General features: G+C 41.2%; 1 protein-coding gene across 1 annotated transcript; it reads left to right on the forward strand.

Annotated features, from left to right (window-relative positions):
- Positions 1 to 1,133: 1,133 nt before the first annotated feature.
- Positions 1,134 to 18,056, forward strand: MFAP1 (microfibril associated protein 1). Its single transcript, XM_008143072.3, has 9 exons — positions 1,134 to 1,350; positions 6,893 to 7,112; positions 8,810 to 8,939; positions 9,195 to 9,382; positions 9,913 to 10,021; positions 10,124 to 10,284; positions 12,689 to 12,848; positions 17,210 to 17,299; positions 17,390 to 18,056. The coding sequence occupies exons 1-9, from the start codon at positions 1,266 to 1,268 to the stop codon at positions 17,570 to 17,572; spliced, it is 1,326 nt and encodes a 441-aa protein (XP_008141294.1). The 5' UTR covers positions 1,134 to 1,265; the 3' UTR covers positions 17,573 to 18,056.
- The last annotated feature ends 1,151 nt before the right edge of the window (positions 18,057 to 19,207 follow it).

Here is a 19,207-nt window from a genome sequence, read left to right on the forward strand (position 1 = left end):
TTTTCTGTTCTCTGGGTTGCCATGAGCCAAAACAATTGCCTCCCAACAAATTACTCCCTTTGGACACTATAGTTTTAGAGCTGATAAATTCATATTATAAAATTAAGGTCCTTTTCTTTCAATCCAAAACTGCTCCCTTGGTTACTTGGGTCCTCCCCTGCTCCTCACTGTAGACTTGCCCAATTTTATTTCTTCTCACAGCCAGCCCAATCATAAAATACTGGTGAAACAATCCTGTTAACAGCACCTGCAAGGCTGTCAAACTTTCACTGCTCCTTGACTCAAAAATTACTGGTAAAATGAAACTTTTCATAGTGTCTGATATATTATACCATGTCATTTCTGGACTTCGAGACTTGTTCATGCTGGCCCTTCTCTCCCCACCACAGCAGTTGTAAAATCCGTTCTACGATGAAATGTGTTCTAACTTACAATTAGCCAATGTGATTTACACAACCCAGCTAGTGAACTGCAATTGCTTCTGTTATAATTCTATTAGCCCTTGAAGACTTTCTGAATAAAACTCAAGCTTCTTTTTTTATTTTTAATATTTGTATTTCTTTATTTTTTATTTTAAAATGCAAGCTTCTTGAGCACATGAGGCATTTAACATTATTCCATATTCCTTACAGAGAGCTAAGCATGGTAAACACAGCAAATATTTAATACTTATGGGCTTCTATACAAACACTTTCCAACCAGGAATGTTTTCACAGGCAGTCTCCAAAAACTTGAACTGGAAAACCTAAAAGTAGAGTGCTCAGATTTCAGGCATCATGTGCTATTAGCAGGATTTCTATCCCAATTAAACGCTAATTCTGAGCTCTCAACAGTCTGGACAAACTGCCCTTCACTGTCTCCAAAGTTTCTTATTCGTCACTATCCCATTTTCCTCTGCTTCAAACCAAAGTAAGAAAGGAAACCTTTTAATTCTGATCTTCCTCGCCGCGAGGGAACAGCGAACTTCAATCGAAACAATTTCCCGCCAGAAGTCACGTCCAAATACTGCGAGACTGAGGACTATAGGCTGACTATGCACATGCGCAATAACAGGCTCACGTTCTAGCCGGCGGCGCCCGGGAGTCCTCCACAATCCCACAATCCTCTGGCCACATACTTCCGGTTTCTCTAGCTCCGCCTCAAGTGGTGTTTCCTTCAGTCGCAGTGCAACGTCCAGGACCTCTAGCAGGAGAGGATTTTTGTTTTGCCGTTGGTAGCTGTTTACTATCTGGAATCAGTGAAGTGCCCGGAGCACTGCCGCTGCCATGAACATGTCGGTCCCAAGCGCACTCATGAAGCAACCGCCCATCCAGTCCACGGCTGGGGCCGTCCCGGTTCGCAATGAGAAAGGTACTGTGCTGAGCCGTTTTCCAATCGGATCTTCCCCTTCCTTCCCCAGCACACTCCAAACCTACTCCGGGCCCACCGACCCTTAAGACCTTCCCCCCTATTTCTTCGACTTTCCCCAGTCAAACTCGCACCCTGTCGCTTTGCCTAGGGGAAAATACTTCCATCTTCTTGTTTCTATATGTTGACTGCCCTTAACTGCGATAAGCACCCCTCTTTCCTTGGTCTCCACCAATTTCTTAGATTAATACAAAGTGAATGCCTACTGTTTTCAAGGCTTTGTGCGGGATATAACCCCTCTTTCGTTATCCATAACACTCTATAGTGCTTTTATAGCTCATCATAATTATTTATGTGTCTATTTCCCAGTACTACATCATAAACTCATAATCTCCTTGAGGCAGGAACCATGTCTTATTAAACTTTTTAAACTTTAAACCAACGCAATGACTGTATTTATTAAATTGAATACAAAGTTGTAGCCCTGGCCGGGTAGCTCAGTTGGTTAGTTGCGCCGTGGTTGCGGGTTCAGTCCCGGTTAGGGCACATATAAGTGGAACAACAAAGCAATGTCGAGTTCTGTCTCTGTCTCTGTCTCTGATTTTCTCTTTCTCCCCCTCCCCCTCCCGTTCCCTCTCTCTCTAAAAGCAATAAACTTTTTTAAAATTTTTAATAAAATCAATCAATACAAATTAAAAATGAATACAAACTTGTGTAAGATAGTGCCCCTAACCTTAAGGAACTCATAGTCTAGTAGATTTGACCATTAAAGGATGGGTAGGATTCTAATGAGTGCAGATGGCAGAAGGGACATATTGTCTATTTGGGGAGTCAGAGAGTCAGAGTTTTTCAATAAGGATTTTGGAAAATAAGAGTTCTTTTGTATTTATTATCTGTGGTGTAACTTGCCTTTTTTTTTTTTTTTTAACTAAACATGGCTTTTGAGAAGTATCTTTTGGATACTCACTCATTTTTAACCGATTGTGAATTCCATTGTATACTTATACCAGTTTATGTCTTACTGGCAGTTGTGTTGTTTTTTTCTCCTATTACAAACAGTGTTGCAATTTTCACTCTTAAACATACCTCTTTAATGCACCTGTGTAAGAATTCTCTAGGGTAGACTCCTACAAGTTCATCGTCAAATTAACTACCTATTACCACTTGTTCTGTTCTCCACAGTGGGTTGTGAGAGCATGAGGAGCTCATCCCCACACATTTGATTTTATCAGAGTTTAAAATTTTTGCTCAATCTAATGAATGTGTGAAATATCTTATTAGTTTAATTTGCATTTCCCTGATTACTAGTGAGACTAGACATCTTGTTCATACATTTTTCAGCTCTAGATTTTTTCTTCTATGAATTACCTAGTTCTGTCATTTACTCATTTTCTACTTGGTTTGTTTTTATACTTCCCAAATAGTATTTCCCTATGTTTTGTTTTGGTTTTGGCTTGGCTTGTAACTTTAGTCTTCTGTTACACAGGTGTTTTTAATTTTAGTGTTATCAGATTTATCAATTTTATCTTTTATGGTTTGTTCTGTTTAGTATATTAAGAAATCCTTTCCTACCCTAAGATCATAGATATTAAAATTACAAAGATTTTCTATCATCTTTTTTTTAATACATTTTTATTGGTTTTAGAGAGAGGGGAAAGGAGAGATAGAGAGAGAGAAATACCAATGAGAGAGAAACATCGATCAGCTGCCTCCTGCACACCCCCTTCTGGGGATCGAGCCTGGAACCCGGGCATGTGCCCTGACTGGGAATCAACCGGTGACCTCTTGGTTCATGGGTGGATGCTCAACTGCTGAACAACCCTGGATGGGCAGATTTTTGTCATGTTAGTGTTTGCATATTCTAAATAGGATTGAGTACACCATTTTGTAATACAGACTCTTAAGGAGCCTACAGTCCAATAGGGATGTATATATTTAAGATAGGTTTTTCACACTTAAATCTTTAATCCATCCAGAATATTTTGTGTGTGGGTGTCAGAGATCTAATTTTACTATTTATCTGACAGCCAGTAGTCCCTGCTAGTCCATTGTGTGACTACCCAATCCAATGCTTTTTTTTTTTTAATTCTCACCCAAAGATATGCCTTCATTGATTTTTTTTTTTTGAGGGAGGAGGGGGGAAGGGAGAGGGAGAGAGAGAGACATCAATGTGAGAGAGAAACATCAACCAGGGAATGAATCTGAAACTCATATATGTGCTCTGACTGGGAATTGAACCCGTGACCCTTCAATGCACAGGACAACACTCCAACCAACTGAGCCACACAGGTCAGGGCTCCATTGCTTTTTAATGTCACGTCTATAATATACCAAGTTCTCATATAAGTTTCTCTACCTTCTTCTCTGTTCCATTGGTCTCTGTGTACCTTCTAAGTCAATGACATAATTTTTTTGTGTGATTTTTGTTTTTGTTTTAAATATATTTTTTATTGATTTCAGGGAGGAAGAGAGAGGGAGAGAGAGAGAGAAACATCAGTGATGAGAGAGAATCATTGATCAGCTGCCTCCTGCACACCCCACACTGGGTATCGAGCCTGCAACCTGGGCATGTGCCCCGACCAGGAATCGAACCCTGACCTCCTGGTTCATAGGTCAATGCTCAACCATCGAGCCATGCCAGCCAGGCTGACATTGTTTTAATTACTATAAATTTAAATGTGTCTTACAATCTATATAAAAACCTTTCCCACCCCTACCTTACTTTCTTTTTTTAAAAAATATTTTTATTGATTTCAGAGAGGAAGGGAGAGGGAGAGAGAGAAACATCAATGATGAGAGAGAATCATTGATCGGCTGCCTCCTGCATACCCCCTACTGGGGATGGCATATGCCCTGACCAGGAATCATACTGTGACCTCTTGGTTCATAGGTCAACACTCAACTACTGAGCCATGCCAGCTGGGCTGTTCTTCCATTATTAGTTAAGACTTTATTATTTTAGAGCTATTTTATGTTCACAGCAAAATTGGGGGAAAGATACAGAGTTTCCATATACCCCCTTCCCCAACACATGCATAGCCTCTCCCACCAGAATAATACATTTGTTAAAATTGATGAACTTACACTGATATGTCATAATCACCCAAAGTCCATAGTTTACATTAAGATTCACTCTACCCGGTTTGGCTCAGTGGATAGAGTGTCAGCCTGCAGGACTGAAAGGTCCCAGGTTCGATTCCGGTCAAGGGCACATGCCTGGGTTGTGGGCTTGATCCCAATAGGGGGCATGCAGGAGGCAGCCCATCGATGATTCTCTCTCATCATTGATGTTTCTCTCTCTCTCTTCCTCTCTGAAATTAATAAAAATATTTATTAAAAAAAAAGATTCACTCTTGGTGTTGTACATGCAATGGGTTTGGACAAATGTATAATGACATAGCCATCGCTGTGGTGTTATACACAGTATTTTCACAGCCCTAAAAAATCCTCTGTGCTCTGCCTATTCATCCCTCCTCCACAGTCAACCTCTGGCAACCACGGATCTTTTTACTATCTTCATAATTTTGCCTTTTCCAGAATGTTATATATTTGGAATCCTATACTATACTGGTAGCCCTGTGCACGAATCCGTGCACCAGTAGCTCGCTGCCGCCCTCCAGTAGCTCTCCGCCCACCGCCCCACCCTCCTATAGCTCCCCCTGCCCCCCCTCATAGCTTGCTGCCCTGCCCCCTCCTGTAGCTCTCCTCTGCCTGCTTGTAGCCTGTAGCTCACTGCCGCCCTCCAGTAGCTCCCTCCGCCCCCCCCACCCCTCCTCATAGCTTGCTGCCCTGCCCCCTCCTGTAGCCTTCCGATGCCTGCTTGTAGCTCGCTGCCCCACCCTCCTGCTGATCCATAATCCGGTCCTTACGCAGTTGGTCATTACGCTTCATGGCATAACAACCATTTGCATATTACATCTTTATTATATAGGACTAGAGGCCCGGTGCATGAAATTTGTGCACAGGTAGGGTCCTAGATCAACTTCACAACCCGGGCATGTGCCCTGACAGGGAATTGAACTGTGACCTCGTGGTTCCTAGATCAGTGCTCAACATTGAGCCACACCAACCAGTCTAGAAGGAGTAATATTGACAACATAGGAATGCCCACTGTTTTTAAAATGAATGCTTCAATGTTTTATTATTTTATTAAGTATAATGTTTGCTGTATCTATTGTTAAGACTATGGCTCTTTAAATATATAAACTTTAGCCCTGGCTAGTGTTGCTTAGTCGTTAGAGCATCAGCCATGCACCAAAGGGTCCCAGGTTTGAGTCCCAGTCAAAGGCAGGTACCTGAGTAATGGGTTCGCTCCCCGTCCCAGGGAGGCAACCAGTGGATGTGTTTCTCTCTCATCACTGTTTCTCTATCTATCTTTAATCCCCACTCCTTTCTCCCTCCCTTCCTTTCACTATCTCTGAAAAGCAATGGAAAAAATATCCTAGGGTGAGGTTTATCAAAAAGTAATAATAAATTATATATTAAAATTAAACATATAAACTTTAAATTGTGCAATACTTTCCTCCCATTAATTTTCTAAGATTAAGTCATCCTTGTAGTCCTAGGCTGAATCCTTTTAGGTCACGAAGGCTTAGAGCAGGGGTCCTCAAACTTTTTAAACAGGGGGCCAGTTCACTGTCCCTCAGACCGTTGGAGGGCCAGACTATAGTTTAAAAAAAAAACTATGAACAAATTCCTATGCACACTGCACATATCTTATTTTGAAGTAAAAAAACAAAACGGCAGAAACACCCGCATGTGGCCCACGGGCCGTAGTTTGAGGACGCCTGGCTTAGAGTTTTGTTTTGTTGCTTTTTACAAAAATTGCTGGAATACATTTGCTATTATATTATTTAGTATTTTAGTGTCTATGATCATAAATGAATCCTTTTTGAACTGTCCAATTTGACTGCCAAGGTTATTTTCATCTTATAAAATATGTTGGTTAGTTTTCACTCTCTTTCTGTTTACTAGAATTGTTGGTGTTGGTATTGATAAAAGAGAGAATCTACTGCAGGCTTAGTAGCTCAGAAGTGAAAAGAAGGTAGAAATAGATAACATTAGAAAATTTAGTTATGTGGGAATATATTATGAAGGTTGTCATGGGAAATTCCAGCAGAACTAAAAAAAATGACTGAGCAGCATTTTATGTTCCCACTTAAGCTGCCTTTACTGTGTGTTAGGCACTGTTACGAATAATTTATATAAAGGTATAGTTGAGGTGGACTAGCATCCATTTGTGATGGCCATAGTCTGCCAGCAGGGAGGGCCTTTCGTCAGTTGTTTCACTGCTCACCTTCCTCTACTTCATTGTACCCAAGCTAGGCCTGGTTATCATTAGTGTTGGTAATCACAAGAAGGCCTTCCCATGACTTGGCTTTTGCAGGAAAAAACCATCAGATGAATAGATGGTTGGGTAGTGGCTCTCGTCTTCTCCTTCCTAAACTCTTATTTACAAGTAACATAGGGCTCTACCTGCAAAGGCTAATGGTTGAAGGACATTGGGAAAGAGGCTACTGAAACCTAAGTTCTCTTTTTCACTCAGGTGAGATTTCGATGGAGAAAGTGAAGGTGAAACGTTATGTATCGGGAAAGAGGCCAGACTATGCCCCTATGGAGTCCTCCGATGAGGAGGATGAAGAATTTCAGTTCATTAAGAAAGCCAAAGAACAAGAAGCAGAGCCTGAGGAACAGGAGGAGGATTCATCTAGCGACCCTCGACTACGACGTTTGCAGAACCGTATTAGTGAAGATGTGGAAGAGAGGTAACAGCTAGGGTTATATTTCACTGGACCTGAACCCCAACAAGTTAATAAGAACAATGATAATAATAGCTTATACTTGAATAATACTATGTGCCAGCAACTGTTCCAAGTACCAGAAACTGTTTCAAGTACATTACATTTACTAATTCTTATAATCCACACAATTACCTTATTATTATACTCATTTTAAAAATGAGGAAACTGAGGCACAAAGGGTTTAGGAAAATAACATGATCAAAGATATACAACCATTGAGTGGCAGCCAGTAAACAGCAGGTTACCTCTGTTCCAAAGGCCCAAATTAACTCATTAAGGGAATAGAAAACACAGAACATAGGTTAGTTTATTGAGGTGGAAAATAAACAAAACATCCTTTTGTGTTAAAAAAAACAAACATCTTTTTTAACACAAAGATGTTTTATAAAAAAGTTGAGATGTTGATTTTATCCACTTATTCTAAAGGCTAATGAGAGGAAATGACATTGAAGTAAGAAAAATGATCTGATGAATGGTCTCATGTAGGAAAGGGAGCCTCCCAACAGGGATTTTGTATGTTGTGTGTTGACTGAGACATTACCTTACAGTGTAGGTCAGAGGTCCTGAACTTTCACAGTTCATATTGCCTCAGGAAGTTTTTCACAGAACCCCTACACCCAGGGAGGCAGCCAGTGGATGTTTATTTTATTTTATGTCTGTTTATTTTATTTAGTTAGATCCAAAAATTTAATATATACTTATGTCCTAACAACTTAGCCATTTGAAATATAAATATATATATGTAAATAATAGAGAAATATGCTAATTAACCAGGTCGTCGTAACGGGTTGACCTGACAGGAGAAGGTTGTGCGCGCAGCGTCGGGGGCGGGGCGTCAGGGGCCTCCCCACGCCTGCGCTGGGGGAGGGCCTGATCAGCAGCAGCCACGACTGCTTCAAGGGCCAGAGAGGGAGGCAGGGCCGGACTGGCGACTCAGGGGTGGGCGGCGCCACACGATTTCAAATCACGCGCTGGGCTCCTAGTAATACACATAAAAGAAAAAGAATTTTTACTTCATTTTACAGAACCACAGTTACTAGTAGGATTTATGTGCCCCTTGGACCGGCAACCTCTCAAACCTTGGAATCAGCTTGGCACTATCACTCTCATTTCCTGTTCCATATTGATTTTCGTGTGGTACTTGCTTTTTGTCACAGTAGTGACCAATATCTTATTTTCACAAAGATGTCATTGAAAGGAAACAATTTGATCTAATGTTGAAACTGTGAACTACCTTGAGCTTTAAAATATATCCCAACAGACAATAGGGTGGTGGGGGTGGAGGGCTGGGACTGGCTATAAGGGGTCAATGGGAGAAAAAAGGGAATATATATATATATATATATACGTGTGTGTGTATATATATATGTGTATGTGTATATGTATATATGTATATGTATATATACACACATATATCCCAGTGTGCCTATATAAGTTTGTTGCAGTGCCCTAGAATGTCTCATACATTTAATGTTTTAGGTCCAACTTGACTCTTTGCTCTGACACTTTAGTTTCTTTAATGGGCACTTCAGTTTGCCCATCTCAAGACTTCAGTATTAATAACAGCAAACAATGTCCAGGTGCTCTGTGACTAAAGAAAAGTGGTTGAGCCCCTATGTTCTTATAGCATTGATGTTACACTTGGAGATACTGTTTTTCAGATTGGCTCGACATCGGAAAATAGTGGAACCTGAAGTGGTAGGAGAAAGTGACTCAGAAGTAGAAGGAGATGCTTGGCGCATGGAACGAGAAGATAGCAGTGAGGAGGAAGAAGAAGAAATTGATGATGAGGTATAGTGGAGTAAAATAGGAAGTTCTTTCTGGTACAAGAAAGAGTTGGGGCCTATGCTCCTTTGTTGAGGCCCTGAAGGCACAAGATTGCTGCTTTGGGCAGAACTCTGACCCAGGATTCTCTGTGGGGATAGAATTAAAAATATAGTAGTGATAAGTTGCATTTACTCAGATCAAAATTTGTTGAGCTTGATGAGGGGAAAATAAAAAGCCACAGGCCATTTGGCTTACTAACTTGGACATATGACTTGATAGGAAATAGAGCGGCGCCGTGGCATGATGCGTCAACGAGCACAGGAGAGAAAAAATGAAGAGATGGAAGTCATGGAAGTGGAAGATGAGGGACGTTCTGGGGAGGAGTCAGAATCAGAGTCTGAGTATGAAGAGTACACAGACAGTGAAGATGAGATGGAGCCTCGCCTTAAGCCAGTCTTCATTCGAAAGTAAGTATCTCACAAACCAGTCCTGAATCCACAGTTTCTACTTTCCAGGTCTGAAGATTGAAGCCTCTTTCCTCTGCTCTTCTGAAATGTAAGCACTAAGGGAAAGTCTTCTGCCTAGTGCCCTAGCTCTGTGTGGGATTTGCTGAGGAATATCTTGGTGTTAGCAGAGTATGAGTTTGTTTTCACATCTCCTTCTCAGGTATATACTTTGTTAAAGGGTACATATCTGCCCAAGAGCTTATATAATTTTAAGCACAAAATTAAGCTTAAAGAGCAAGTTCCTATTCCTTTCCTAATGGCTAGAAATCTTACTACTTACAGTCTAGCAGGTTCTTTGCTATTCAGGCAGTTCTCAAAGATGAATGGAATTTTGATGCTCTGAAAACCTGGTATGACTCCCATTTTTTGCTCTTTGCAAATAATAGAGCCAGAAATTGTTTGGCTTTGTCTGATTTGGACAGGACTTGATTTAGAAGAACAGAGCTTCACTCTAAGAGCTTTGGGAAATTAACAGGACCTCTGTACCACAGGAAGGACCGAGTAACAGTTCAAGAACGTGAGGCTGAAGCATTGAAACAGAAGGAGCTGGAGCAGGAGGCTAAACGCATGGCTGAGGAGAGGCGCAAGTATACACTCAAGGTACTGGGAGTGGCTGTGAGGATTGAGTGCAAGGAGTATTGTACTTAGGTTTGTCTGAGAAGAATAAGGAAGTCAGACAGTTGAATTTTTCTCCCTATCCAGATTGTAGAAGAGGAGACCAAAAAAGAGCTGGAGGAAAACAAGCGATCCCTGGCTGCACTGGATGCACTGAATACTGACGATGAAAATGATGAGGAGGAATATGAGGCCTGGAAAGTTCGGGAACTAAAAAGAATCAAGAGGGACAGAGAAGATCGAGAAGCGTGAGTAATGATCCTAAAATTTAATACTGCTAATGACACAGGTCATAGAAAAGTACTGAGGCTCAATACCTACTTGGGGTTCCATTCTAGCTTTCTTTTTTTTAAATATATTTTATTGATTTTTTACAGAGAGGAAGGGAGAGGGATAGAGAGTTAGAAACATCGATGAGAGAGAAACATCAATCAGCTGCCTCTTGCACACCTCCCACTGGGGATGTGCCTGCAACCAAGGTACATGTCCTTGACCGGAATCGAACCTGGGACCTTTCAGTCCACAGGCTGTCGCTCTATCCACCGAGCCAAACCGGTCAGGGCCATTCTAGCTTTCTTTAAGATCCCTGCAAGTGGGTAAGTTTCTATAATTGGAATGTGGCTGTTACAATAAAAACAAAGAAAAGAAACACTTTTTCAGTGTTTCTCCATGATAGAGGGCCAGCTAACACTCCCTTTACTTTCCTAGTAGATGCACAAAAGTTATTCACTGTTATCAGTTATTATTGTTGCATAACAGCCCAATCCAAAGTTAAGTAACTCAAAGCAATCTATTATTTCTCACAATTTTGAGGGTTGGCCAAACAGTACTTCTGCTAGTTTCATCTGGGCTCTCTTATGTAGTTGCTCCAGCTAAAGGACTAACTAGGCCAGAAAGTCCAGAATGGCTTCACTCACATGTCTGGTAGTTGGTGTGGACTATCAGCTAGGATGCCTCACTTCTCCTTCTTCAATAGACTAGACTGGCTTCCTTACATAACAGTCTTGCAGCAGTATTTCAAGAGAACAAAGGTGGAAGTTGGCAAGATCTTTTGAGACTCACATATCATTTCTGCAAAGGGGCATGCATATTGTGAGGGGAAGAAATTTTTGGCATTTAAGTAATCTATACACTCACTAAGAGCAGAATCATTTCTGAGCTGCATACCCATTCCTGAAAATTACTAGGAATAAAATAGCAATCCCAGATTACAGTGGGAAACCATCAACAGAAGATTCTATCCTCAGCCTGCAGTTTCTAAGGTTTTTATCATCGGCTTCATGGAATCATGGAATCCAGGTACCCTTTAAAATTGTATGCAAAATTTTGTGTATTTTTGCATTTTCATGGAGAAAGGGGATCTGTGACTCTCCCCACCCCCAAAAGTCACTACAATCTTAATTAATGATGGTAATCCTTAGTTTGTGACATGTAAGCACATATTAAGTGTAACACAGTTATTTTAAATTCTGATTTTAAATTTTTTTTTTTAAGCTAAGAGGCTTTTTAGGGAAGGGGAATTAGTAATGTTGTAAAGTCAAGCAATAACAGTATGTCTAAACCGCAAAAAAGGCTAGAATCAACTTTTGGCACTTCATAATATCTGATCTTGCAAGCATAATGAAGACCACCTCGCCTTTTTATTTTTTGAACCCCTACTCTTTTTTTATTTTTAAATATATTTTATTGATTTTTTACAGAGAGGAAGGGAGAGGGATAGAGAGTTAGAAACATCGATGAGAGAGAAACATCGATCAGCTGCCTCCTGCACACCTCCTACTGGGGATGTGCCTGAAACCAAGGTACATGCCCTTGACCGGAATCGAACCTGGGACCTTTCAGTCTGCAGGCCAACGCTCTATCCACTGAGCCAAACCGGTTAGGGCTGAACCTCTACTCTTGATTCCTAACAGGCAATGACGAGAATTTTAAAAGGTGAATAGCCCTGGCTGGTGTGGCTCAGTTGGTTGAGGTGGCATCCTGTGCACCAAAGGGTTTCGGATTCAATTCCCAGTCAGGGCACATACCCAGGTTTCGGGTTCAATCCCAGTCGGGGCGTGTATGGGAGGCAACTGATGTTTCTCTCTTTCCCTTCTTTCCTCTCTCAAATGAATTTTTAAAAAAACTGAATAGCCCTAGAGAGTATGGCCTGCAGATTAAAGGGTCCTGGGTTCGAGGTCAAGGGCACATACCTCAGTTGCAGGCTCGATCCCCAGTCCTAGTCGGGGTGTGTATGGGAGGCAACCAATTGATATGTTTTTCTCACATCGATGTTTCTCTATGTCTCTTCCCCTCCCTATACTTCTCTCTAAAAATAAATGGAAAAATATCCTTGGGTGAGGAGTAACAAAAAATTTTAAGAAGTTGAATGCCCTGACCAGTGTGGTTAAGTGGTTAGAGCGTTGGCCCACACACCAAAGGGTTCCAGTTTCGATTCCATGGGGGAAGCACCCAATCAATGTGTCTCTATCACATCGATGTTTTCTCTCTTTCTCTTTTCTTCCACTTTCACTCTCTCTGAAAAATCAATGGAGAAAAATATCCTCACGTGAGGATTAACAAAAAAAAAGGTGAACAATGCTGTTATACTCTGATAATTAGGTCTTTCTGAAGCTGGAATGATACTAATAAATAATTTTGTTCTCTGGACAGACTTGAGAAGGAGAAAGCAGAAATTGAACGCATGCGAAACCTGACTGAGGAAGAGAGGAGAGCTGAGCTCCGTGCAAATGGCAAAGTTATTACCAACAAAGCTGTTAAGGGCAAATACAAGTTCTTACAGAAGTATTATCACCGGGGTGCCTTCTTCATGGTAAGAGGGGAAAAGGGAAAGTTGGGCAATAGAAATAACTCAGAAGCTTTGAAATCTATTTTCCCCTCAAGAATAAACTGGTTCTGGAATGTTACTTCCACTTGCCAGTGGTCAGCTTTCTCATTTGCTTTTTTGCCTCTGAAGAATATGAACCCAACAGAGAAAAGTATTAGTAAGAGGATTTTAGAAGTTGCAGCAACTATTCTTTCTTTTAGCCCAGCTCCCAGGAGGAGGAAATGATATGTTAGAATTGAGGAACTGAAATAGAGAGGTAGTGATCTATATAGATGCTAGACTATTTATATACCAAAATCACTTAGATATTATTCATAACTGACTTTTGCATTTTGGTTATGCATAAAATAGTTTCTGCAAATAGCTTTACATGAACTCATACTTGCATGGCAAAAGTTTAATTCACTTCATTCTGAGCTGACAGAAAGTTACTAAGCCTAACTAACAACAACAAAAAGTGGTTAATTATCTAACCATTATGTGTAATGCCATCATCTTCCAAGATCAAAATATCAACCTGTTCATCCTACATAAGGTGATTTATTCCAAATTATTTGGATTAGCATTAGAGATAATTTTTTTTTTAATTATTTTTAGAAAGAGGGAGAAGGATAGAGGGAAATATGAAAGGAAAATCATCGATTGCCTGCCTCCTGCATGCTCCCCACTGGGGACCAAGCCTGCAAGCCAGGCATATGCCCTGACCAAAAATCAAACCAGCGACCTCTTGGTTCCTGTGAGCGCTTTAACCACTGTGCCACACCAGCCAGGCTAGAGATAATTTCTTTTCTTTTTTTTTTTTTAATATATTTTATTGATTTCTTACAGAGAGGAAGGGAGAGGGATAGAGAGTTAGAAACATCGATGAGAGAGAAACATCTACCAGCTGCCTCCTGCACACCCCCCACCGGGGATGTGCCCGCAACCAAATGTACATGCCCTTGACCGGAATCGAACCTGGGACCTTTCAGTCTGCAGGCCGACACTCTATCCACTGAGCCAAACCGGTTTCGGCCGTAGAGATAATTTCTTAATACAGAGATAGCCGGAAAGGAAATGGAACCATTGATTACATTATTCTAATGGCATGTTGTTTGTTAAATTATTTCCTCATGTGAGAGGAGTTTGTATGAAAAACTTAGACTAGTTTTTTTAAATGTTGTGTCAGACCCTAAATATCACCACTGCAGCTCAATTCCTGCCTATTACTGCAGATACTGGTAAAATTATTTAAAAAAAACACACACACACACACTTCAGTGTAGGGTTCCTTACTCCTCTGCAAAATCATTGTGTCTGTTTGCTCAGCAGGAAATGTTGTTTATGTAGTTTTTCTAAATTAAAGTTGGTAGATATTATGAATCACTCCTTATATTGCTTAAAAGTCATGAAGTTATCATTGCTTAAGTATTTCAGCAGCTTCAACAACCAAGCCTCTTAGAGAAGTGTATTGCTGGCTGGCCAAGATACATAAAGTTTATATGAAAGTCTTCTGATGCACATCCTAAAATATTCTTCTCATATAGATAAGGAGAGTGAGGTTGAAATGACTTCTGAGATTAAATGAGGAACTCAGGCTCGAACAAGAGAAAAGTAAAGCTCACAAAAACTGTCCTCATTTAAACTGGGTCTTTCTCTAGCTGAAGGGAAAAGAATACTCCAAAAGCGTGTTTAGTTAAAGGACTCAGCTTTTCCATGAAGCTTTCCTTAACCAAAATGGTGCTATTTTAATTCCTTTACCACATGTTTATGATCTATATCTTAACATTATAGTCTTACTAATATGTTGATTTGAAACTATTCTCTATAGCAGTGATGGCGAACCTATGACACGCGTGTCAGCACTGACACGCATAGCCATTTCTGATGACATGCGGCCGCTGAGGCGGCCACATGCCGAGGATGAAACATTTGCTGCTCCTGAGGATGAAACATTTGCGAAATAATGTTTTTTCCTCAAAGTGACACACTACCCGAGTTATGCTCAGTTTTTTGGCAAAGTTTGACACACCAAGCTCAAAAGGTTGCCCATCACTGCTCTATAGTTATTTTATACTAGAGGCCTGGTGCACGAAATTTGTGCACGGAGTGGGGGGGTGTCCCTCAGCCCAGCCTGCACCCTCTCCAATCTGGGACCCCTCGAGGGATGTCCAACTGCCCGTTTAGGCCTGGTCCCTCCCAACTGCTCTCCCCTGCTGGCCATCTTGTGGTGGCCATCTTGTGCCCACATGGGGGCAGCCATCTTGTGTGTTGGAGTGACAGTCAATTTGCATATTACTCTTTTATTAGATAGGATAGCGGCCTGGTGCACAGGTGGGGGCCAGCTGGTTTGCCCTGAAGGGTGTCCCCGATTAGGGTGGGGGTTTCCTTGGGGTGTGGGACAGCCTGGGCGAGGAGCCTGTGGTGGTTTGCAGGCTGGCCACGCCCCCCGGCGACCCAAGCGGAGGCCCTGGTATCTGGGATTTATTTATCTTCTATAATTGAAACTTTGTCGCCTTGAGTGGAGGCCAGGGCCAGCCAGGAAGCTTGGCTTCCTCCATCGCCAGTGGCAACCCAAGCCTCCTGCTCTCCAGCTCCGTGGCTGCCACCATTTTTGTTGGGATTTATTTATCTTCTATAATTGAAACTTTGTAGCCTTGAGCAGAGGCCAGGGCCAGCCAGAGCAGGCGGGAAGCTGGGCTTCCTCCATTGCCGGGGAAACCCAAGCCTCCTGCTCGCTCCCTGGCCACAGCCATCTTGGTTGGGTTAATTTGCATACTAGCTCCTGATTGGTAGGTGTGGCTTGTGAGCGTAGTGGAGGTACGGTCAATTTGCATGTTTTTCTTTTATTAGTGTAGATAGTTCATTAAGTAGATAACTTTTGAGCTTTTACTGCGTAATGGGCACTGTTTAGTACTCTAAAAATGGAGGTAAGGCAAATATTTAATGTAAGGAAAATGAAAAGTACTGTGAGACTTCTGAAAAGGGAGATGTTATATTTTGTAGAAGACTGAAAAGGATAATATAAATGAGGTGACATTTAATATATAGACTTTCTGATATTTGGTAGTAGGAAGACATTCCAGGTGAAGGACCAGGAGTAGAGGCAGTGTAAGGGAAAAGGAAAGTGGCAAGGAGAGTTAGATTAAGGCTGTATAGTATTTGGCCTTGACTACTACACAGAGGATTTGTTTGCTTAATAAAATGGAGATTTGAAAGTTGAGCAAGGTCAAGAGTTGTGTTTTAGAAACATTAATCCACTGGCAGTGTATTAATTTATAAAGATGGACTGCAAGGAAAAACTATGATAACCCAGGCGATGAGAATTTATAAGTGGCAACTGCATGAATCTGCACAACAGATTTAAATTTTGAATCTAGGTAATTGAGAGAATATTGGTCCTATTTACAGAAAAAGTTAAATCAGGAAGAAGCTGAATTAGAAAGGTTGGGGAAATGATTTTTACTTTAGGTGAGAGTTTGAAATCCCAACAGAATATTCAAACTAATGGGAAGTAGAAAATTCAGAATCAATAAACTGATGAACCAAAATAGAGCCAGAGGAAAAAAATATTTTAGAATATAATAGAATCCTGGTATTTGCAGATTTTTAATATTTCCTACAACTTTTGTGATATTATACTGTTAGTACAGTTTTTGTAATATATTTAAAATCATTTTTCTTGAAATATTGTTTATTGCATGTAACATTATATTTAAAACTAGTGGCCCAGCGCATGAAATCATGCGCAGTAGGCCGCCTGCCGCTTCCGCAGGAGCCAGCAGGAGCCGCAGCGCGCCCACGGGAGCCGGCTGGAAAGCCCCACTGCTTTCGCGGGAGGGAGGCAGGAGCTGCCAGCGCCCGCAGGAGGCGGGAGCGAGCCGCCACCACTTGCAGGAGCTGGTGGGGGGTAGGGGTAGGAGGCAGACAACCGAGAGGTGCTCCATGCATCTCCTGGTGACCGGTCGTTACGCGTGAGGGCGTGATGACCATTTGCTTATTAGCCTTTTATTATATAGGATTTTCTTGAAATGTTAATGTTTATTGCATGTAAATGACTATTTTGTATCTACAAAAAAAAATTCAGAATCAGAGATTTGAAAGGCTTGTAACAGAGTTAGTCATATGAGTGAATGAATATAGTTGAGTATAGAGAGAATATAGCCAACCTTCAGGAAATGTCTACACTTAGGAAGAAAAAAAGACAGCATGATGGGGAAAAGGAATGTCATATCGAGATGTAAACTCTTGAAGAAAAGGTTTTACCCCCACTGCTTTCTTTGTACCCCTCATCATAGTTTAATAAATTTGTGGTTTGAATGTATGGGAAATAAAACCACAAGATTGAAAAGACTCTTTTTCTATAGGATGAGGATGAAGAAGTATACAAGAGAGATTTCAGCGCACCTACCCTGGAGGATCATTTCAACAAAACAATTCTTCCCAAAGTCATGCAGGTATGGGGTACCTTAACATGAGAGAAAAGTAACATTGAGGGCTGGGACATAATGTTTGGTAGTATAACTCATCACCTATCCTTCCCTCAGGTCAAGAACTTTGGGCGCTCTGGTCGTACCAAATATACCCACCTTGTGGATCAGGACACCACCTCCTTTGATTCAGCATGGGGCCAAGAGAGTGCCCAGAACACGAAGTTCTTTAAACAAAAGGCAGCTGGGGTACGAGATGTATTTGAACGGCCATCTGCCAAGAAGCGGAAAACTACTTAAAGGTCAACTACTTATCTTCCAGCTGTGGGACACAAGGGCAAGTCTCAGTGTCTGGTCCTTTGCTTTCACTATTATTTACATGGGCTATGTATCCAGCCTGTTGGACCTACTGCCATACTTGTGACACTGGGTAACCCAGTTTTGGAAGGTGCTTTGTGCGGTTTGGACTCATGCTGAGAAACCCACATAAAAGCACTACCCAGGTAGGATTACCCCCACTTAAAATTATTTCTGAGAAATCTTCGTTTTCATCATTGCTCTGGCTTCCCAAATTTACTTGGGACTGTTTCAAGTTTTTTCCTAGCCCCATAGCTTGGGTCATAAATATAGGCATGTAAATGGACAGTGCATTACTTCTACCTTACAAGAAACCTGAGCTCATTGAAACCTGATTTACCTTTTTGGCTCAAGTCAATTTTTCTAGGTGAATGTACTTTTTAAATCCATTTATGTACATGTCAATAAATAAAAGAATCACATGAGACTTTTTGAGCTTCATATTGGAAAATAATGTGCAGGCTATTAAGCACCTACCTGGTAACTAAAAGTCAGGGAATTGTCAGGCAAACGATGTTTCACACTTTCTTAATGGCACCCAGCTTATTCTGAGCAAATACATAGATGGTTGTCCTTGCCTTCTTAATTATATCTGTTTATAGAACAAAAGTTGACCCATAAAATGGGGGCTCCCAAGTCCCTACCAGTATCTTCTTTGCCCAGCTCATATATCAAGGAGGGCACAGTGCTGAGTTGCAGTGGAGTGACATTGTGCTTGAGTTAAATTCATGATTTTTCCACTTAACACTTCATAACTACCGTGTACATGGCAGAGCATGAGGAGTTCTAGGGATTATCAGAAATGACATTTAACCAGCAGGAAGGCTACTTCTCAATTGCATGAAAAAATAAGGCGGCCAAGGTTTGTTCACATCCTTTAAATGTCCCTCTGGGAAATCCCTCATAAATCCTTAAAAGTCCTAGAATAAAATTACAAATGCAGCCCTGGCCAGTGTGGTTCAGTTGGTTGGGTGTCATCCCATCACAGAAGGTCCCTGGTTCCATTCCTAGTCGGGGCACATGCCTGGGTTGCAGGCTAGACCCCCAATAGGGGGGTGTGCAGGAAGCAGCCAATCAATGATTCCCATTGATGTTTTTATGTCTCCCTCTCCCTTCCTCTCTGAAATCAATAAAAATGTATTTTTTTTTAAAAAAGGTGAATGTAAGTCACTGTTGTGTGTGTCAGAGGGGAATACAATCTTAGAATTATCCTACAGCCAAAATGAGAAAAAGCTTGAAATTCTTTTGGGAATGTGTTTATAGCTGCAGTTGGTTGAAGTGTCATCCCAAAGGTCTTGGGTTCAATTCCCATTCAGGGCATATATCCAGGTTGTGGGTTCATACAGGAAGCAATCAATCAATGTTTCTCTCCCCCTCCATTCCTCTCTCTAAAATCAATTAAAAATAATAAAAAATACAAGAGCTAGTCTGATTAATGAACCTGTCCTGCCATCTAGCATTTACATGTGAACATGAGATACTCTTCTACAATGATCCTTCACATAGGTTCATTAAGGAGGGGGGGAGGGGCAAAATCACTTAAATTCAGTTATACTCCAACATGTAAATTTTGCATTT

This window comes from Eptesicus fuscus, chromosome 5 (genome assembly GCF_027574615.1).
Source record: "Eptesicus fuscus isolate TK198812 chromosome 5, DD_ASM_mEF_20220401, whole genome shotgun sequence".
NCBI classification, from domain to species: Eukaryota; Metazoa; Chordata; class Mammalia; order Chiroptera; family Vespertilionidae; genus Eptesicus; species Eptesicus fuscus.

Excerpts from the sequence above, each read along its gene's own strand:
- MFAP1 (XM_008143072.3), top strand. The coding sequence starts at position 1,266 with ATGAACATGTCGGTCCCAAGCGCACTCATGAAGCAACCGCCCATCCAG. Across the intron at positions 7,113-8,809 it reads AGTGAAGATGTGGAAGAGAG|ATTGGCTCGACATCGGAAAA; the intron begins GTAACAGCTAGG and ends ACTGTTTTTCAG. Across the intron at positions 9,383-9,912 it reads AAGCCAGTCTTCATTCGAAA|GAAGGACCGAGTAACAGTTC; the intron begins GTAAGTATCTCA and ends TCTGTACCACAG.